This window comes from Triturus cristatus, chromosome 8 (genome assembly GCF_964204655.1).
Source record: "Triturus cristatus chromosome 8, aTriCri1.1, whole genome shotgun sequence".
Classification (NCBI taxonomy): domain Eukaryota; kingdom Metazoa; phylum Chordata; class Amphibia; order Caudata; family Salamandridae; genus Triturus; species Triturus cristatus.
In genome coordinates, this window is record NC_140591.1 from 23,205,908 (window position 1) to 23,228,660 (window position 22,753).

Genomic DNA, 22,753 nt, shown 5'->3' on the forward strand with positions numbered 1-22,753 from the left:
TACCTCCTACGCAGTTCTAACAAAGCTATCTTTGAAACCTTAGGGCTATCCTCCCATGCACCCTGGGGAGAGCATCGCCAGCACCTTTCTACCTTCTATGCAGTTATAACAAAGCCATTTTATAAACCAATGGAGTATCCTTCCATGCTCCCAGAGGAGAGCATCCCTGGCACCTTTCTACCACCTGCTCAGTTCTAACAAAGCTATCTTTGAAACTTTAGGATTATCGTCCCATGCTCACTGAGGAGAGCAGCGCTGGCACCTTTTTACCTCCTGCACAGTTCTAGCAAAGCTATCTTTGAAACCTTAGGGCTATCCGTCCATGCTACCAGGAACCCTGGTTTGAAATGACCTCACCTCTAAACAGTCGCAATGTTCAAAGGCTCCCAAAGTCCTAGCTCCTCCAGGGGAAGAAAACCCTGCACCAAAAGCTTTGGGTCCCCAGACACACGTGAGTATAAAGCCTCCATGTCAAGAAGGTCCTCTGGATACATAAAGGATTTATCCAACCTTCTGAATCAAGGAAGCTGAGAACAACTACGATCTAAACATGCTTGAGCTCTTGGGTCTCAGAGGAACATGAGTTGGATCTAGCCTCAATATGGGCTGTGCTGCTTTTTCAGTTTGGTGTCCTTTGGGTTACCCCTCTCAGTAGAAGCTTGATCCTCCTTGGACTAGGATAGCCCCCACGGAGCCACAAGTGGTTTGTGATACAGGGCCGAATCAGATGGGTGGACCCGCTATCAGGACTGAGGAGCTTTTCCACTTCTTTGTCTCCTGCCTCGCTTCTGACTTTCAGGAAATATGAGAGTAGAGCTGGAAGATGTGTGTTAATGTAAGCTCCCCCACACACACCTTTCTATGCGCCTCGGTCTTTACAGGTCCAAGGACTGCACACGGCATTCACATGAAGCAATGATTAGCTTATCTTCAAAGCCAGGTTTAGACCCTGAACCAAGGGTCGCCATCCGAGGAAATGTCAGAAAGAGCTGTAAACGCAGAGCGTTGGAGCAGCTCTGGCCTCCTTAAAGAGAGTTCTCTTCTGGAATAGGGAAGAATGGAGCGCAGTTTGTCCCCATGCTCATGGTTAGAGTGCGCTTGGTTGGCCACCTTGTTCACTGCACCTATTCGAGGACTGGATAGGAGGGCGAAACAGGCGATACCACCTTTTTAACAAATGATTAATGTTCCTACTCTATTTTTGTTGTGACCTTCCCAGCTTCATGTAAGGGAACATGAAAGGGTGATTGTCTTTTCTGTCACCTTTTCCTTTTGCCAGTTACACGGTGACCTCCCAGCGAGAACCTCTTGTGGAAGAGGTGTGGCCTATACCCATTTCTTATGCTCCATGAGTGGCTCGAATGGCATCTCCATCCAGGAATTTTGATGTCACAAGACGCTTGTGTGTCAGACTCCTAACAATGGAGCCCTTCACATACAATACATTCTGCGACGTCCACATGCGATGCAACTTAGAAAATACGGGAAGAGATTGTTTAATCCGGATCTATAAAGGAACGTTTCAGAAACAGTGCTGGGGATAAGGATCACATTCCTGCGTTGATCAGTGACCAGTCTTCAGTGCTTAAATTTGTAAAAGAATGTGTGCCAGGGCCCAAAGTTTCATTCAGAAGCCTGTGGCTGGCGCTACTGAATGTTGAAGGTGCTGAATCAGATGACTGATCCATCTTGATTCTACCTCCTGCCTCTTTAATCCAGCACCGACACTCCTTGCCTCTTTATCTCACTCTTGTAGTTTCTTTATCATACCCGCTTTCTACCTTTGGTATTATTGTTCCATCTCTCGCTTCAATTTTTCTCATGTTGTGTTTTTCTCTCCCTCTTGCTTTGGATCAAAGTAGAGTGAGGAACAATAAGTCCTGGCCCTATAAAGTAAGTGCCAGTGGGCCCTACCTGCAACCACCAGCTCAAATTAAGCACTGCCCTTCTCCGTTAAGCAGGAAACTTGATATTTTTCAATAACAGGTCATATTTGCAGAAGGCTTCTAGAGAGTAAAACTACGTCATGTTTGTCGGTCTAGCCATAGAAGGAAATTACAATTCCCCAGATCTTCCATCTCTCGTAATAGTGGCACGTTCCGTGGCTTAATGCTTTACATGCATTGCATCGGAGTGCATCTCCGTTCGGGTTCATAAAAGACAAGTGTCACGATTGATCATTAGGAAGTAAAAAAATCGATTATCTACTTCACCATCACTGCCAACCAATCTAAACTGGATCTTCACCATCTGCTCAGAAAGTGTTCTAATGAGCATCACAAGTGACCATTGACGCTATTATTCCATTTTTGGAAATGTGTGCAGACAGTATCCCGTTACTTGACTACACAAATCTTAGGAAGTCAAGAATAAAAAACACAAAGTACCTTAAACACATGGTGGATACAAGGTAATGTTCCTCGAGGGCAGAGAATGCTATGCGTGTACACTCCCTACATAAAGAGTTGCTACAAAAGCAAGGAAAATCCATTTTTTCACTACCCTTTCAGACTTTCACTCGCCTGTGTGTCAAGAAACCCAAATGAGACTGATTGATCACAGCAAAGAATTGTTAAAACATAAAATAGCATTCCACTCATAAGGAACAGACTACATCCTTAGCACTGGCCTGCTGGACCACTGTAATGCGATTAATAACTGATTGACAAAAAATAAAATTGCCTGAATAAACGCAATCCCTGCAGAATACAGCAGTCAGACTGTCACTGAATCTAAAAATATCACAAAGCAGAGACTTCATCAGCAGCTGCATGAAGAGACATCCATGTGAAAGTTCTCTTCAATGTTCAAAATGCCTACTGGGAGAAAACCGAGGAACATGCAAACCTTGACACCTAATACGTCCAGTCAGTCGCACTGCAACAGATTTCCCAAAACAATTTCAAGAGACCAAAATACGAAGGCAGATTTTTAGAAGCACAAGGACCAAAACTGTGGAATGCATCGAGCCCAACCTTGAGGGCAGACTCAACTACTTACCCTCAGAAAACCCCTAAAAACAGTTTCAGATTGACCTTTGACTGGACCACAGATCTGGATGGAGAGAGTGAAGAATCAAAAACGAGCAGCCCAGTAACTACCGAAACTGTGCTGACGCTGCAAGATGTCAACAAGGAAAAGAACACTGGAAGATGTCTCTTGAGAACACCTCTAGGAATAGAGACAGACCCGGAGCCACAAGCTAGCTGCAGCCCTGTTGGCCTTGAGGAATAAGACAATCCCAAAGAGCATCATCCAGATCACAGCGCTGCAAAGACCTTTCTTTCAAGCGACCTGCAGCCCCGTTGGCCTGGAGGACTACGACAGTCCAAAGAGCATCATCCAGGTCACAGCGCTGCAAAGACCCTTCTTTCAAGAGACCTGCAGCCCCGATGGCCTGGAGGACTACGACAGTCCAAAGAGCATCATCCAGGTCACAGCGCTGCAAAGACCCTTCCTTCAAGAGACTTGCAGCCCCGATGGCCTGGAGGACTACGACAATCCAAAGAGCATCATCCAGGTCAGAGCGCTGCAAAGACCCTTCCTTCAAGCGACCTGCAGCCCCGTTGGCCTGGAGGACTACGACAATCCAAAGAGTATCATCCAGGTCAGAGCGCTGCAAAGACCCTTCCTTCAAGCGACCTGCAGCCCCGTTGGCCTGGAGGACTACGACAGTCCAAAGAGCATCATCCAGGTCACAGCGCTGCAAAGACCCTTCCTTCAAGCGACCTGCAGCCCCGTTGGCGTGGAGGACTACGAGAATCCAAAGAGCATCATCCAGGTCAGAGCGCTGCAAAGACCCTTCCTTCAAGCGACCTGCAGCCCCGTTGGCCTGGAGGACTACGACAATCCAAAGAGTATCATCCAGGTCAGAGCGCTGCAAAGACCCTTCCTTCAAGCGACCTGCAGCCCCGTTGGCCTGGAGGACTACGACAGTCCAAAGAGCATCATCCAGGTCACAGCGCTGCAAAGACCCTTCCTTCAAGCGACCTGCAGCCCCGTTGGCCTGGAGGACTACGACAATCCAAAGAGTATCATCCAGGTCAGAGCGCTGCAAAGACCCTTCCTTCAAGCGACCTGCAGCCCCGTTGGCCTGGAGGACTACGACAATCCAAAGAGTATCATCCAGGTCAGAGCGCTGCAAAGTCCCTTCCTTCAAGCGACCTGCAGCCCCGTTGGCCTGGAGGTCTACGACAATCCAAAGAGCATCATCCAGGTCACAGCGCTGCAAAGACCCTTCCTTCAAGCGACCTACAGCCCCTTTGGCGTGGAGGGCTATGACAATCCAAAGAGTATCATCCAGGTCAGAGCGCTGCAAAGATCCTTCCTTCAAGCCACCTGCAGCCCCGTTGGCCTGGAGGAATACGACAATCCAAAGAGCATCATCCAGGTCAGAGCGCTACAAAGACCCTTCCTTCAAGCAACCTGCAGCCCCGTTGGAATACGACAATCCAAACAGTATCATCCAGGTCACAGCGCTGCAAAGACCCTTCCTTCAAGCGACCTGCAGCCCTGTTGGAATACGACAATCCAAAGAGTATCATTCAGATCCTAGAGCTACAAAGACCCTTCCTTCAAGAGACCTGCAGCCCGTTGGCCTGGAGGACTACGACAATTCAAAGAGTATCATCCAGGTCACAGCGCTGCAAAGACCCCTCCTTCAAGCGACCTGCAGCCCCGTTGGCCTGGAGGAATACAACAATCCAAAGAGCATCATCCAGGTCACAGCGCTGCAAAGACCCTTCCTTCAAGCGACCTGCAGCCCCGTTGGAATACGACAATCCAAAGAGTATCATTCAGATCCTAGAGCTACAAAGACCCTTCCTTAAAGCGACCTGGAGCCCCGTTGGCCTGGAGGAATACGACAATCCAAAGAGCATCATCCAGGTCACAGCGCTGCAAAGACCCTTCCTTCAAGTGACCTGCAGCCCCGTTGGCCTGGAGGAATAAGACAATCCAAAGAGCATCATCCAGGTCACAGCGCTACAAAGACCCTTCCTTCAAGCGACCTGCAGCCCCGTTGGAATACGACAATCCAAAGAGTATCATTCAGATCCTAGAGCTACAAAGACCCTTCCTTAAAGCGACCTGGAGCCCCGTTGGCCTGGAGGACTACGACAATCCAAAGAGTATCATCCAGATCACAGCCCTACAAAGACCCTTCCTTCAAGCGACCTGCAGCCTCGTTGGCCTGGAGGACTACGACATTCCAAAGAGTATCATCCAGATCACAGCCCTACAAAGACCCTTCCTTCAAGCGACCTGCAGCCTCGTTGGCCTGGAGGACTACGACATTCCAAAGAGTATCATCCAGATCACAGCCCTACAAAGACCCTTCCTTCAAGCGACCTGCAGCCCCGTTGGCCTGGAGGACTACGACAATCCAGAGAGTATCATCCAGGTCACAGCGCTGCAAAGACCCTTCCTTCAAGCGACCTGCAGCCCCGTTGGCATGGAGGACTATGACAATCCAAAGAGCATCATCCAGGTCACAGCGCTACGAAGACCCTTCCTTCAAGCGACCTGCAGCCCCGTTGGCCTGGAGGGATATGACAATCCAAAGAGTATCATCCAGGTCACAGCGCTGCAAAGACCCTTCCTTCAAGCGACCTGCAGCCCCGTTGGCCTGGAGGAATACGACAATCCAAAGAGCATCATCCAGGTCACAGCGCTACAAAGACCCTTCCTTCAAGTGACCTGCAGCCCCGTTGGCCTGGAGGAATACGACAATCCAAAGAGCATCATCCAGGTCACAGCGCTGCAAAGACCCCTCCTTCAAGTGACCTGCAGCCTTGTTAGCATGGAGGACTACGACAATCCAAAGAGCATCATCCAGGTCACAGCGCTGCAAAGACCCTTCCTTCAAGTGACCTGCAACCCCGTTGGAATACGACAATCCAAAGAGTATCATCCAGGCCACAGCGCTACAAAGACCCTTCCTTCAAGCGATCTGCAGCCCCGTTGGAATACGACAAACCAAAGAGCATCATCTAGGTCACAGCGCTGCAAAGACCCTTCCTTCAAGTGACCTGCAGCCCCGTTGGAATACAACAATCCAAAGAGCATCATCTAGGTCACAGCGCTGCAAAGACCCTTCCTTCAAGCGAACTGCAGCCCCGTTGGAATACAACAATCCAAAGAGCATCATCTAGGTCACAGCGCTGCAAAGACCCTTCCTTCAAGCGAACTGCAGCCCCGTTGGAATACGGCAATCCAAAGAGTATCATCCAGGTCACAGCGCTACAAAGACCCTTCCTTCAAGAGACCTGCAGCCCGTTGGCCTGGAGGACTACGACAATCCAGAGAGTATCATCCAGGTCACAGCACTGCAAAGACCCTTTCTTCAAGTGACCTGCAGTTCCTTAGCTCACTGCATACCTTCAAAAATAAGATGCTGTTCATCCGTGGCTGGATGAACAGCAATAATTTCAAATTAGATTCAGACAAAACAGGTTGCCATCACCAGAAGCAAGACTGACTTTCGGAATACTTCATTCTTCTGGCCTCCTGCACTAGCAGTTCCTCCCTCGCCTAAGAAATCAGTGAAGAGCCTCATCGATGAGGAACTCTATAAAACCCCAACTAGGAATGGTTACTTATTCCTGTGTTTTTCTACTCCGTAGAATGAGAACATTGGTAAACTCCTCACCCATGAGGCCCCTGTTCAAGTTATAATTGCCCGAGTCATCTCCAGAATAGATTATGACAACTTCCTCTACTTGAGCCTCCCAAATGCCTCAATCGCAGTCTCCAAATTGTCCCAAACCTAGACCCTAAAAACCTAGACCTTCCCTCTCGAGATCAGAACAGCTCCGAGCTATATGAAATGCAGACAATTCCTAAAAACATGGCTCTTTAGACAAAAGTGTCTAACGCCCTTGAGGAGTTTGACCAGTTCCTGTTACCCTAGCGCCAAGAAACCAACTGGTGTACATGTGCTCAACAAATATCAGTAACATAACATACCCTAAGGGTGCGCCACATAAGCACTTTTGCTGTCCCAGGCCGACCAGAAAATCACGTGCCCTCAGACTAAAGAGTGGGATCCAGTTCAGTTAACTGCAGGGGGCCGTTTCGATTGTGGAAAGCACTGAGCTATGCATTCAACAGGCAGCAGCAGCTCGCATGTTAGCAGTCGCATATCCGTGTCACCTGGTATGCTCACCGGTATGTGCACTTTCCTTGCTTACAGCATGCTTACCCCATTTCGTACTGGCGGCAGCATGCTTCCCGGAAGTCTGTCACAGGTGAAAGCTCGGCGTGGATGGGTTGTGCGTTGAACCAACGGTTATTGAGATCCATGACTGCTTTTTCAGCATCTTCTTCTCGACGAAACTAAAACAGAAATATTATTTAATGTTTAGCAACAGGCACTTTCACACAGGAAATGTATTGTTGTCTCTTGATTCTGGCATCTTTTCTTTTTGTTAAGTCTCATGTAGGAGTGAGGAATACTGTAAGTTTGGTTTAGTTTCAAATTTGTTTTGGACAGTTCCTCTGTCTATGCTGCAACACGTCCGTCCTGTTGTCCAACTGTATACTGAATTAAGGGACAGATTCACTAGCTTTCAGCCCAGCTGCATTTAATTAGGTTCCAGTTTCATCTGCTTAGTGCCTCTTTTCTTGCTTTGTAATGAATTTTATTTAAATTATATACTGTTAATTGTGTCTGGCACTTTCGATCCCTTGAAATAGACAGCCTAGTAAACATAATAAGAACAAAGTTCTCCAAGTTCACCAAGTGCAGTACCATCAGAAAAACATTTCCATAAGGCAAAAGTTGTACAAAATCAAGCAGCTATTGTATAAAACGCTCTAAACCTCTTCCAGGTTCTACAGCACACCGAAGGGGACAGCAGATTCTGGTTTTTGGTGCGTGGATCATATTCTCCACTCCCCTTATTTAGCTGAAAATAATAAGTGATGTGGATGCCCTACGCAAGGAGCTTAAAGCAGCGTGGCTCCTTGCTTCCCAGGGACGGTTACCTGCATGAGATGGCGTTGCGAAACATCAAGTAGAACATCTAACCTCAGATGAGTAATGACCGGACAAAGAAGCTGATGGGGGCCGTTAAAATGTCCTGCTGGATTCTAAATGAAGGGTAAACAGTTGTGGCGAGCCTGGGTGCTGTAAGCTAGGTTGGCTTTTAGCCTCAGTGGTAAGGAAAATAGGTGCATCAATACAATGTATCCAAGATAAATTATCTTGTACTTATGCACAATCCTCAATGTTGTTTTTAACAATTTCAAACAAAGCCACTGGAGGAAACATACATCTTAGAGCTCTCCATCTACGATCAGCAGCTTCATAGTGCATTGTACCCTTTCTGCCAGCAAGTCGTCCACGCTAAGCACTACCAAGCTATGGACCTATCTCGATATTCTACAGGATCCCTTTGTATGAAATGTCCCTGCTCTCAGGTATCACAAAAGGCAGCTACAAACCCTACCTTCACGTAGACGTTCCCCACAAGATGATCCCCGAGGTTATCGCAAACATTCATCTCCTCCACTTCCCCGTACTTCTCCTCCATTTCCGTGAAGACTTCCTGCAAGCAACAATGAACAGAGTTTGGCACTTCTAGAAAATATGTGCATCACTTACAAAAGAAGCTTGGGTACAACTTGTGGTTGGATCCTGCACTATTCCTTTAATGTCTGTCACTGAACGGCTGCTTAAGATCAAACTATCCCCAGGGCTCGAGAATCCCGGCACCATCAAGGCAGACAAAGAATGTAGAGTGCAGAACCGACTAGCCTGTTCTCTTCATCTCTAAGAACATCGAGGTCTACAATCCCAGTGCAGCACTGAGAGCTTTACATTGTAAATCAAACTGCACCACAGCTACTGCAAAGGAGTTGGTGAACTGTGACAAATGGCAAAAATATTCTAAACAAAATATGTCATTAGGATAGCAAACTAGATGGAGTAAAGAGTTTTTACTCAAAAGGTTTTATCGTGAATTAGGAAGAGGAACAAATGGGGCACTGAAAATTACTCTTGGGATGAATCTGAGCCTCATGTAGGAAAATACTACTGAAGACAATCTCAGCCTGTCAGAGCACGTAGTGGTGGTAAAGTTATAAATGAGAAAAACCTTTTAGCAAGACAGGTTTGTTAGATTAAGATGGAAGGAACGAAGTTGGTGTGCTTTCTGTTCAAGAAATACAGCACCCCTAGAAATATGACCATGCTGCAAGACACAGATCAAAGAAAGACTTATTTGTACAAAACATAAGAAGGCTGAAACAGCTTATTTTATCTGACACCAGGGGCTGGGCTCTGCCTCCCCCTGCAACTCAGCGCAGTATTTCTGTGACAGTACAACACGGGTCTGTAGTACCTTACCTCAAAGAATTCATCATAGTGCTCCTGCATTTCCACATCGCTCACCGCACCTGTAAACAGTACAAGATAAGAGACCAGTCACAGTGAGGAACAGGTTTGACATTGGCACATACAGCTGATGACGCTGTTACTCTGCAACAAAATCACCCATTCCCACACAGGGCCAATGCTCATGAGTAACCAGGCTCGTACAGTCCAAAGACGACACAATTTGTCTAAGTGTTGGGATTTGGGGGCTTCCCTCATAAGGATACCCTGACAATCTCCAAGGAAATCCCAATGAACAAGAGATCCGGCGCTCCAGTTACAGTCTGCAGCCGAATCCCTCTGGCTCGCATGGCCAGTACTCCAGTGCCTGCAACCAACAGCCACATTCCCATGTAGGGGCCATGCTCTTGGTACAGTCTGCACCGATCTCCCTCCCCTCCTGATGGCTACGAACCAGTAAGGGTCTCAGCCAGCAGCCTCACCCACACAAGGCGAATGCACTTCTTATGCCTACCCCATGCGTCCCCAGATATTGCAGAAGCACCTGCCAACATCGAACACTTTAACCAAGGCAATACATTGATCAACGCTGCTAGCGATTCCTGCTGTAAAGCAGAGTGGATGCAGCTAGGAACGCTACAGGTGGATTCTCAGGTAACAAAAAGAAATTACGTTGCAAGACAAACTTAGGAGAAAAACCTACAACATAATTTGTCATTCCTAGTTCTGCTCTGCCCATGAAAAGTGTCCAGTACGCGCCGGGCCCACGCACTCTTACCAGGGTTTAGCCGCGTCCAGAGCTCAGGGCAGAGACTTTGATTCCTCTCTGTAGTGACTGGGCCATCAGCGGCTGAAGCATAGAAGTTGAGAGCTTGTCAATATTTTCAGGCACTCAAAGAGTGTGTGCAATGCTATACTTAAATATTGCGTTTTGCACAATTTCTATGATGTTTGCACAGTATTTGAATATTTTTACAAGTGGAAAAAAACATCAAAATAGAACTGTGCAGATAAAATTTCCACTGGAAAATGGTACTGGCCATTACAGAGATAACCCTCTGATGCGAGTGGGTGATTTAGAGGAGAATCCTTAGAGACAGACTAAAGGTGAAACAAGCTAAATCCTACCCTGGAACTATACCTTTGCTGTCTAAGTAGCAAGTCTGAGCGATCTACCGTTACTGACGGAATCGATTGCCTAGCTGCCTACCCCCCTCCAGCTGCAGCATGCATACATAGTACTCTTTCTAAAAATCTTGGCTAGAGAGTGGGACTTTCTTATCTATCTAGTAAACAAATATAAATGTGTAGTTGCCAAACCAAATGCTCATCTAAGGCTTACAATCTCACATGAAAAATACCTGCACAGAAAAATGCAGACAAACTCAAACCCAAACACCTTGGCTCAAAAGAGCCTCTATGCACTGAGAGATAGCTCAGCTGTTTGGAATAAATCTCCTGATAAAAATTGACTTTCTAAGCAAGATCTCCCATGTCTCAAGGAGTAGCCCAAGGAATGAACTGAACTCTTCAGCCTCACACTCCTTCCCCAATCCCATCTAACCCTCTTTATTCCACCAAGAGAGCAGCATCAGGTCACATCCAGATTGTGCACAGAGTGGGAGACTCCGACTAATTCACAATCCATCTAAAAATAGCAATCAACTGTATCAATACACAGCAGAGAAAATTCATAGAGCATTCATAGACCCGATCAGAAGGCACAGACCCCGAGGAAGAGCTCCAGCATCCTCAGATTCTACATTGAGCAAGAGCTTCGATGTCAGAACTATACAAGCTCTATGATGTCTATGAGCTGTTGGCTTTAGAGTAACAGACTCGCATCTTACGGCCAACCTATGGGAAGGGTGCATCCTGAGAAGAACGAAAAGTCTCGAGAAATGTACTCACCTGTGGTCATATCCTCTATGCTGCCATTTCAATGTTCTCTTCATTATCCTTGTTTGGAAACAGCCATCTCAGTGGCAGTATGTGAAAATGTAACAAAGAAAACACCCAAAGCAGACTGGTCCAGAACGACCCGCCCGTTGGATGTTATGTACTAGCTCAACTGGGCCCGAGCTGTGGGGATGGGCAGAAGGGTTGTAGTGAACAGATGTGTTTAGGGAGAAAGGACTGAGGCACGTGTGAAACCAATCCTTCCAATCTAGGCATGTGGGATGGCAACGGCGTGAGAATGAACAAGGCAGAACAGCAGAAGCGAAGTTGGGGTGACTCAGGCAAAGTAACTGAGGATCACCTGCTCTGTGACATGCATCTAACGGTAGTGTTCTCGGTACCACGTGAAGGAGCAAACGCATGGCCCATCGACAGGAAACTGTCTATTCAACGCAAATCAATCAGCCTTACCGCTCAGCAAATATACCTTATTTTATAAGAGGCATTTATAAAGCTTGAACCTAGCTCCAAGCCAGTGATGCAAACAGCAACATGATACAAAGCCAACATATGAGGATAGAGCGACAGAGGTACATTGAGAAGTCAGGGCAAAAAATGCATACAGATGCAGCAGAAACATAAAAATAGGGTGAGGTAGGAGAGGAAAAGGACGGTGGAAGATACTAAGGAGGTGGGCTTAAAGACCTTTCCCGAACTGTTCCACTCTAGAAGCAAGTGGGAGGTGCAAACAGACGAAATGCCAGAGACTGGCCCACTATGCTGAGTAAGCTGCTTTCTTTGCTAGTCTTGAGATTTCCAAACTGGCCAAAGATGTGTTCCCTGTAGCGTGATCCATCAGACATGCGGAGTTCAGAGTCAGGTTAGTCAGATTTACTCCGGTGGAGTGCAGTATAGAGCACACAGAAAACTCTGAAGATTATTCTGGCATGTAGATGGAGCCCACGCTCAAGGTAGGGGATGAGCTATGATTGGTGTCAATTAGTATTTTATGAGACCAGAGCTTAATGTGTTGCCTTCAATGTCTGACAAGTCTAAGGTTCAGAGGGTAGACCAGAATTTGTGCTTGTACTACAAGTTGAAAACCATGCAGTTAGCGAGTTTTACTGGAAAATAATCCATGAAGGATAGAGAGGGTGATGACACTACCTGAAAACCTTCGGAAGTCACATGGCCAAAGCAACATCTGGAAATGTGGGACAGGTGTCTTCTTTCTACAGGCTATAAAGAAACCAGGTCATTCTCTGGAGCCCAGCCTAGCGGGTAAAGTTAAAGAGTCTCATCTGCCCGATCGCAATGGAGCTGAAATTAGTAAAGATGCTGTCTCACTGGCTGGAAGTCCAACAAGAGCTGTGGTGTAAGAGAGACTTTTTAAAATAATAGAAAGACTCGCATGTAGCTTTGAATGAAGCACACCTGCACACAATAGCAAACGATGCTTTTCAGGTAACTTGCTGGTAGCAGAAGGTTTAAATACAGGCTTTGTCCAGGATGGCTTACGCAATGCTCCTACTCCTATTCCACTGTGCGAGGGGTGCCCCCTCTGACTGAAACAACAACCAGTTCCTCCACCTGCCATATGACTACTTAATTTAACAAAGATAAGATCTACTCCGGCAACCTTCCCTCTGGGTACTGCTGTTCTTGGAGGAGACTTCAATGCAGTCTCGGCCCCTCAGCTGGACTCGTCAGGACCGGTTTCAGACTCCCGCGCTGCGCGGGCAAGGCAGCTGGCGGGTTGGGCAGAGGCTCAGGGCTTATGCGACGCATGGAGGACCTGGCATCCACACACACGTCAATACACCCACACTTCTGCCGCCCACCACTCCCATGCACGTATTGACACGATCTTCGTCCCCCCGCCGATTGCGTGGGCATCCAAGATGTCCGTATCCTCCCCAGAGGGATCTCAGATCACTCTCCGGTCCTCCTGAGTCTGGGCCTTACACCCCGTACGGCCCGTCAGATGTGGCGCTTTAATGCTTGGTTCCTCCAGGATAAGACACTTCGTAAGGTGGTGGGAACCGAGCTGACCCACTGCTACTGTAACAACGAGGGTTCGGTCTCCTCGGCGGGCACCCTCTGGGAGGCCTGCAAGGCAACCATTAGAGGCGCTGCCAAGACGCACGCAACTGCAGTAGCTCACCGCCTGTGAGGCCCGGGCGCTGCGACTGGAGCAATCTCTCTCTGAGCTCGGGGACCCAGCCGGGACTCGGGCAGCTGCGGCTCCTTCACGATGAGATTCGTCAACGATCACTTGGCGCGGCCAAGCTTCTCTGGCAGTCTTCGCTAGTGAGAGTGTACGGATGGGGCGATAGGAATGGCGCATTGCTGCATCGCCTGGCCACCTATCCCAGGACATCGCGCATCATTCCGGCGATTGCCGACTCCGACGGCGTGCTCCAGTCCTCTTCCGTGGCGATAGCGGAAGCATTCGCCCAGTTTTACTCTCAGCTTTACCGGGCCCGAGCACCGGACCTTTCCCTGGCCACTCTGCTCGCGGCCAGTAATGTACGACTCAACCGGCTTGGGCCGGGAGATTGGGAGAGCCTGGAGGCACCCATTTCCCTTGAAGAAATTGGGGAAGCGATAGGGCGTACGTCTGCTGGGAAGACCCCGGGACCAGACAGCTTCCCTCAGGAATTCTATGCCACCTATAAAGATAGCCTGGTCCCGAGGTTGCGAGATCTCTTTGTGGGGGCGATTAAGAATGGCTCATTCCCCCCGGAAGCCGTCATAGCCACGATTGTGGTCCTGCCCAAGTCTACGACGCCACCCACTGACAGAGCAGCTTACCGGCCGATCTCTCTTATTAACACCGACATCAAGCTTTACGCGGCTGTCCTGGCCCAACGGCTCCGGCCCTTTTTATCGAGCCTGGTCCACCCGGACCAATGTGGTTTTATGCCCGATCGGGGCACTCGCCACTGCCTACGCCGCCTCCACGTGGCCCTGGCTCACCGCCACCGTTTAACCCCATATCTCGCTCTCCTGCTCGCCGATTTCGAAAAAGCTTTCGACTCGGTTGGGTGGGCCTACTTGTTTGACGTCCTGACCCACATGGGTTTCGGCCCTAAGTTCTTGGGAATGGTACGGGTCCTCTACGCACGTCCCCGCGCCAGGGTATTGGTCAACGGGGCGCTGTCTGGGCCATTTCGGATCAGCCGGGGGACACGGCAGGGGTGCCCACTGTCACCCCTTCTCTTCGCGCTCGCGATGGAACCCCTTGCTGCCCTGATCAGAACTGACCCTTTCCTTCAGGGATGGGAGTGGCCGGGCCTGGAGACTGACAAAATCGCCCTCTACGCGGACGACGTCCTGCTGTACCTTGGAAATCCGGTGCGCTCCGGACCTCGCGCACTGTACATCTTGGGCCGCTTTGGCCGAGCATCTGGCCTGTATTTAAACTCGCGGAAATCGTTCCTGGTGCCTTTGCACCCCTCCCGGGAATGTTTCGAATGGCAGGATACTATTCCCCTCCGCCGGTTGTCCTTTAAATATCTGGGCATCTGGGTCTCCCTTCTCCCGGAACTGAGCTGGGCACTTAACGTGACCCCCCTGGTTAAGAAGGCCAAGGCAGACCTGGCGAGATGGCAATTGCTCCCCCTCAATCCGTTGGGGAGGGTGGCCCTCTACAAAATGATGATTCTTCCCCGGTTCCTGTATGTGCTGCAAAACACTCCCCTATCCTTTCCAAGGCCTTGGTTTCGTGAGCTTGACGGGATGGCGACAAGATTTCTTTGGGGTGGTGGGAGGCCGCGGTTGGCTCTATCGTTATGCCGCCTGCCCACCTTTGATGGGGGTTTGGGCATGTCCAATCTCTACCTCTACTACCTGGCCACCCGCCTCCTGGTCATCCATGACTGGTTGGGGGGGGGGGGGGGGGGGGGGGAGGGGGGGGATGGTTCGACCCGGCCTACAGGGTGGAATTAGGGGACCTAGGTTTCTCATGTATTTAAGACCGCCTGTACGGCGATCCCATCCCCGCCTCCTGCCCGGATATTACTAAAGCAATATTCCTGGATGGCGAGCGGTGCTCCGCCACACCCAATGGACCGGGAAGCTGACCCTCGCCACCCCCCTATGGCATGGGACATGGTTGCGGGAGGTTACGGAACTAGAGGGCTTTAAATCGTGGGATCTACTCGGCATTTCCCAGCTGGGAGATGTCTGGCGGGGGGGGACGTATGTGCTCATATCCAGAGCTGCAGGCACGCTTCTCCCTCCACTCATCCCAATTTTATAAATACCTTCAAGTACGCCATGCCATACGCACTTACACCCCACTGGACATTAGGCTGCCGGATCACAGCCCCCCGGAGGCCCACGTTATGATGGATAACCTGGGGAGGGGAAGCATTTCCAGGATCTACCGTTCCCTCATCAACAGCACCCCCACATCCCTGGAGGGCCTTAAGGAACGATGGGAGGGGTGGGTGGGTCCCCTGGATGGGGCCGACTGGCGGGATGCCCTTATGGCCCCCAGACTGGTGACGGCTTCCGCCAAACTGCGGCTTATCCAAATTTACTACCTGCACAACGCTTATCTCACACCGGCTCGACTACACCGTGTGGGCCTCTCCGCTGACGCAGCTTGTCCCCGTTGTGGCTCTGAGCCGGCCGACTTCATTCACATGGTGTGGTCTTGCCCGCAACTGGGGGGGTACTGGAGGGGCATAGAAACCGAACTCACGGAGGTCCTAGGGTGGGAGGTGCCACATGACCCTAGACACACCCTACTATGCATCACTGACGGCCTGGATGGCACACGCCCAGAGAAGTTATTCCTCATGACATCCTTAATGGTAGCGAAGCGTGACATTGCAGCGGCATGGAAGCAGCCGCAGCCGCCTAGCTTGGCCAAGTGGAGCACCGGGGTGGACTGGTGTGCGACACAGGAACAAACTCTTTATCAGGCAAGGGGCTGCCCCAAGAAATACCGAAGGGTCTGGGGGAAATGGCTGGGCAACATACCATAAAAGTGCTGTTTAGAAGAAGGGGAGGGACGGGGGGGGGTTCGGGGGGAGGGCGGGACTATGGTGCGTTTTCATGCTGTGTTGCTGTATGGTGGTGGTTCGAAGGGCTCAAAAGTTTTTCATGTTGTACAAACCAAAAACAATAAAAACTTGTTCATCAAAAAAAAAAAGATCTACTCCAGTACTGCCTCAAAGCAACCAAGTAGAATTTGCAAATTTCTGCCCGAAAAATCGACATAATCGTGCATCAAAATGGGTTTGTGAAACAGCCTTTGGCTGACACACAGAGCTCAGTTCCTTCTTGTGTGGTACACAATGTAGACTGCTGACAGTACCACCCTGAATACAGCCTTTAGCTAGAGGATGCTGAAAGCGGTATGGGAAGTCTACTCTTCAAGTGGCAGTCTGTTTTAAACAAGCTAAGACCATAGGTCTCACTTGTTCTGGGGTCTTTTGGCTTTGTCAATAGTTTTTATCCATGCTGTATGTAGAGCATCTCCGATGCTGTGCAGCATGGCTAAAAAATTAAATTAAAAAAAGGTGCTTTGACATAGTTATTTTGTAGCAAGTACTTGCATGTGCAGGTCTATAAATAACAAGGGCTTTTGATTTTTTTCTTACTGAGCTGGATCAGTAAATAAAAAAAAATCCTAAGTGGAAAAGCTTTATTTGAAGCGCAGGTGGGGAGAGGAGCCTGAAGGCACTGGTTTCAGAAAGCAGTACATAGGAAGAGGGGGAAGCATCACAAAGGAGCAAGGGGGCAACAGATGGCGAGGTGAAACATCAAGGAGGGTCAGGTGGAGGAAAGCAACACAGAGGGCAGGGAAGATGGAAGCAACACAGAGGGCAGGGGTGGCAGAAAAAGCAATGGGCAAGATAGAATGATGTGGAGCAGCAGGGGAGAAACACACAAGTGACAAACATCAACACAATGGAGGGGGAAAGAAGTACATGAGGGAGACAGCTGGAAAACACATGCAATCTCATGGAGCATAGAATTGGAGGGTGGATAATACAGGCCAACAATGTTTATCATGATGTTTGGTTAATTATAGCTTTCAATAAATGTACTCTGCATTGCCAGAACGAAAGGAATGAACGTTTCTTAGTCAGGTTTACCTACCTGCTGAAGAATCAACGGTATTTTGTGAGACATGTTTTCCAGGGTCTGCAAAGATCTTTCAATTTCGGAGTGTCCAAAGTCCTGCGCATGGGATTCAAATGAATGACTGCCAAGTACAAGCCTGCTGGGTATTTCTGCTGCCTTAGACTATGGAGTAAGGACCACCCTGTAGTCTATGGGTGGAGGGGAAAAAACTGAGTTTGTCCTTGAAGCTCCTCATTAAGCCTCCACAGCCGGACAAATTAAAAGACACTGCGCCCTAAGCAGAAGGCTTGTTCTGTGCGGACCCATTTATCTGTCATTTGTAAAATGGACAAGACATCCCTGGCTGTGAATGACCATAGGACAGATACTGCAAGCTGAATACCTCAATACAGCCCTCGTCCTCTTCCTCTAGAGGATGCACTGGATCTAAGGGTCTACAGAAGGGTGTCTAGCAACAGGGTTATACAGCTTTTATGGACAAAGCACTCTAGTTTCTTGAGTGATGATCGGGGGGGCGGGGGGAAGGTGGCGGAGGAGGGAGGGGCTGGAGGTTCCATGGCATTTGTGTTACAAACACAGGGGTATCCTTGGAATTTAGATATAGTGAAGTTCCAGTGCGAACCGGGTTGAGGCTGGTTAGGCTCAGAAGGGCACTGTTCGCTCTGCTTTGGGTTACTCTGAGTACTAGTGCTGAACTGGGTTGAAGCTGGTTAGGCTTAGGAGGGCACTCTGTTTTGGTTTACTATGAGTACTAGTGCTAAACTGGAAATCACTTACTTAGGAGATCGAAGGGATGATGTGGATAACATTTTTGACTATTTGAGCAAAGCTCTCTCAAAAAAGGATTTTGCCAGTGTAGGGATGTACCCTTTACATGGGGTACATTCATCCACCCGCATACAACAACTAGCAGAACAGAAGCTGGTCCAGATATGTTCTTTGGGTGTACAGAATCTGTGGAAAACATTGGGTACGGATAAGGAGGTCTATGCTTAAGGCAGAAGGCCCCAATGCGCATCTCAGATCTGTTTTCCAATGGTCTGAAGGTGGTTGGAAAGCTTAAGCGCTGTTTGAATAAGTGCTCAGTTCTCATTTTCTGTTGAGGTCTACAAAAGCAGCTATTCCAAAACTTGAGCAATGGAGGGGATTCATGGATATAAAATTCGAAAATCTGAATAAACTGGTGAAAGGCACTGTAGAAGACAGAAATCTGCAGAATTTGTGCATCCTTAGAGTTAATAGATTCTGAAAACATCCACAATCTGCACGCACCATGCTCAGTATCAATACCTCCTGAAAGCGCCGATGTCTTCTTGAAAATCTATAAATCCTGAAGGCATCAGAAATGAAATGAACTAGCCATGGAATGCATACGCCAAGAGAAGTTCTCCTATTGAAACTAACAAAATCGTACATCCTGCTTCAATCATGACCTAAAGAGGTCTAAAGAGTTTAGAAAGCATCCAAAGAAAATATGCGTGACTGAGGTCCACAGAACCCATTCTGAAACATTTCACTTAATCGTCATATCCAGCGATGCCTCAGACCTTACAGATCAACGCACATTAGTTTTGCATTCATGGAAAGCCCCAACATCATCTGAACCCATCTACAAAATATGAGCTTCCCGAGATTGAAGGATTTCTAAACGATCCGGATTCCAGAAAGCGCCCTCATCTTCTAGAACCAACCAAATATAGTTTTAATGCCTTCTGAACCAATGGCACCGTGTACAAGGGAGTTCCATTTTCTTAAACCAGCTACAGAATCTGTAAAGACAAGCTTGCATTACCTTTCAAAGCCACCCACAGAATTTGTACATACATGGAGAGCTGTAGCATCTTTTAATACCAGCCACAAAATCTGTTCACCCTCAGAGTTGAAACATCTTGTGAAATGGCCCAGTGAACGTGTATATTCCAAGAACGGTTAGGTCTTGTGCCTCACTTGGAGTCTGCATTTTCCAACAGTACTACTGTTCTCTAGAACTACGAGCAGAACCAGCACCTTTGAGAGTGCCACCTTTTTCTGAAACCATATGTTCATGCAGAAAGAGCTTTCATGTCTTGTGAACTGATCCATAGAATCTTTACATCCCTAAAGCTCTTACATCTTCTGAGGATATGTAAAAAAATATATTTACCTAAAGAGAGCTCTAATGTATTTCAAAACCATTCACAGTACCTGTATGGCTCAAGGGGACTAATGTTCTCATAGCCAATCATAGAAGTCAAAAATCTTAAACGATGTAGTGTTTAGTAACTACACAGTCAACAAATTCCAACAGCTGTGTTCTCAAACTAGCTCTAGAATCTGTACATCTGGAAAGCTTTAACTTCTTCAAAACCATCCATTAATGCTAAACATCATAACAGCACTTTTAGTTTCTAAATCCATCCATACAATGCGTACATCCAGAGAGAGCCATGGTCTTCTGACAGCATCGACCAAATATTATACACACACAGACACAAAGAGGGCTCAGATACCTACATCCTCAGAGAGCATTCCAATGTCGCCGTCCATAAAATCTGCCGCACAAAAGATCAAATGCCTTCTGAGGTCAGGCACCAAATCTGTAGTGCTCAAAGACAAGCTCCAAAGTCTTCTAAAAGCAACCAAAGAAACTGTACACCCCAAGACGCAATCATTTCTTCTACAACCAGAGGCAGAATCTGTACACCGTGAAACAATTCTAATGTCTTCTGAATCGCCTATGAAAACGTACATGCAGGTCTGTACACACACGAGCATTCAAAGGAAGCCGTACAAGGAACCTCTACATCCTTAGAGAATTACATTGTCTAAAGTCATCCACAGAATCTCTATATCTCAGGAGCAATGATAAATTCTGAGACCGTTCACAAGAACTATATATCCCATGATAGAGAAATAGGTCTCTAAAAGCATTAAGGAAACTCTACACCCAAAGACCTCTAATCTCTTCTTGTAACCATGAGCAGAATTGGTACCTCCCGACAGCTGCATAGTGTTTGTGAACTACACACATCATTTACTCATCCTGAGGGCAGTGTTATTAAACTATCAGCAGAACATGGAAATCTAATAATTTCAGAAATCACACACTAAACCCTATATCGGAAGCATTTTTCTGAAACCACTGACTGAATCTATGCATCCTGAGAACGCTCAGTCTTCTAAAATCACCCACAGAATCAGTACACCACGAGATTTAAGGGTTTTCAAAACTATCCACAAAATCTGTTCATCCCAAGAGCGCAGATTAAATCAATTACATAACGTGAAGCTCTGATACAGAAAATGGTGCTCAGAGGACAGCATGCCTCCCATAGCCTTGTGCGTTAAACTTCTCAAAGGCTGGCTGCATATGCACAGTAGACTATGATTTGCATTTTAAAAGCAATGATAATTGATCATATACGAGTTGAGAAACCATATGGGAATCTCCAGAGAAGGTGTAGGGTGGCTTGCTAATCTCTCCATTAGAGGTCAAACCGAATGGAACACGTCTGTTCATCTAAAAGCACCTACCTACAGATCTACAGCAATAGCAATATGAACCTGCCCTTTGGTACTACGAGGTCTTCCGCAGCTCACAAAAGTAAAGGTGATCACTTGGGTGACCGTGCAAAGGAAGCCAGAGCACAGCCACTTCAGTGCCAAAGGAAGGACTGTCCAACGCCATGCATTTAATTTAAGGTAGTAACAGTAGCCAGGTACTATTGGAAGATTAATGATGATGCCTGTAACGTGTTGATCAAGAAGATAAGGTCAACACTGGCAAGAGCCTTGTGAAGAATAAATAACATGAGCAGATAAACTTGTAAAGATTGCATTTGGGGCAGAATATAATTTTAATCGCCGACATACTGAAAACCAGCACAACTGGTAGTATGAGGAAAATACCTCCTTATTGACCAGGGTTGTGCCTACTCCACACCTGAAATCTGTAGGTTCCTGCATCAAAGTCAGCATATGTTGAGGAAACCCAAGGGAGATGTCACTGGAAGCAAAAACAGCTCACACAAAAAAAGCTACACTTTAATTCAGATAATACACCGAAACGAACTGAGAATCTGTAGAAGATATTGTCAGGTCATTAACAAAATGCCCACATGGGATGTCTTAGACGGACTTTTATCAGTTACAATATAACAAAATACCTTTAGTGGAACTAAGCAAGATCAAAATGCTTTGAGCCAACAATTGAGTCCACATTTACTTTCCATTGTAAACAAGAACTTTGCCTTCAGAGTTTCTGGCCTGGACACTGATAATTCCAGTGGTAGTGTGCCATCATTTTAAACAAAACAAACTGGCTGGGTCCTTGAAGTCTTTGGTGTATCGTGGAGCCTTCCGATCTAAGGCAGCACGGGTGCGCTCCTCCACGAAGGCGAGCTTTTGATGCTGCTTAAGAGCTAGTGTCTCATTTTCCGAAAGTATCACTAGGTCTTGTACAATCCTGTTCCCTAGAAGACTAGCTCCAGGCTAATCACACACAGTGACTTTCTGATTGTTCTTCGGGAGGGGCTTGGTAGCAATCCTCCGATTTCCTTTCTGCATTAGGGAATAGCTTCTTTCTTGCGTTCCTTATTCGAGCATCCTAATGCTGAGCCAGCCTACACAATCAAGAAAGATGGTCTTAAAAAGCCTGCGAAGTTTGAGTTTCTTCCGATTATTCAGAGCCTTGCGGTGGGGAATAAGGCCTCTCACCCCCCCGATTCAAGCACGGGATCAGTACATGTGGTCTACAAATACTCCAGTTTCAGTCTCTCCGGTAGGTTGTGGAGCGATCAACAGGATGTAGAGCGATCAACAGGATGTACTCAGCTTGGCAAACGTGATCGTAATGCAACAGGTAGTTATCACTGCATTGAGGTTCTAATTCTGACAAGCCCAATGGTACACAAGGCAAGCAGCTGTCCAGAAAGGGCGTGGGAGTAGCAGAAAATGTCTGTTGACGGGAATATAAAATCTACATTGACAGTAATGCTTGTTAAAGCTTAGATATTTATTAAGAGGAATCTGTCTGACTAGATTGCATAGATAAAGATGAATGACTAAAGAAACAAAAGAGCAGACAGCGTGGGTGTAACAATGAGCCTTTATAACGAATCCTTTACCGTGAACCCCCTACAGTAAAATGTTCTACGTTCGACATCCTCTACAACAAAAAGGTCTCTTGCAACTCTTCAACACGGACATTAACTGCAGCTCTTCCCATAAACCCACCTGCAACTCTATCTCACAACCAATATAATGCTTTCCCTAACCCTAGACCTAACAAACCATACCTCAAACCCTGCCACTCATTTGATGTCCAATGCTTACCCGAACTATCACTTTTCTTTACCTTAAATGTAATCCTCATAATAAACCTAAATCTCTCTCTAAATCTTATCCTAGCCCCCCACGCATGCCTAAAGCAAGCGC

At 47.6% G+C, this 22,753-nt stretch overlaps 1 protein-coding gene across 11 annotated transcripts in view; it reads right to left on the reverse strand.

Moving 5' to 3' along the window:
• The window catches only part of U2AF1 (U2 small nuclear RNA auxiliary factor 1), a 174,241-nt gene that overhangs the window by 34,235 nt on the left and 117,253 nt on the right, over nt 1-22,753 (reverse strand). For 6 of the 11 annotated variants that reach the window (XM_085620765.1, XM_085620766.1, XM_085620770.1 and 3 more), the window contains 4 exons: nt 10,116-10,187; nt 9,350-9,399; nt 8,451-8,549; nt 7,202-7,335 (listed from right to left, as the gene is read on the reverse strand). In XM_085620765.1, coding sequence (XP_085476891.1) covers nt 7,202-7,335; nt 8,451-8,549; nt 9,350-9,399; nt 10,116-10,187 — 355 coding nt within the window. The remainder of the gene's footprint in view (nt 1-7,201; nt 7,336-8,450; nt 8,550-9,349; nt 9,400-10,115; nt 10,188-22,753) is intronic. The other 5 variants (XM_085620771.1, XM_085620772.1, XM_085620774.1 and 2 more) reach the window with 1 other exon arrangement.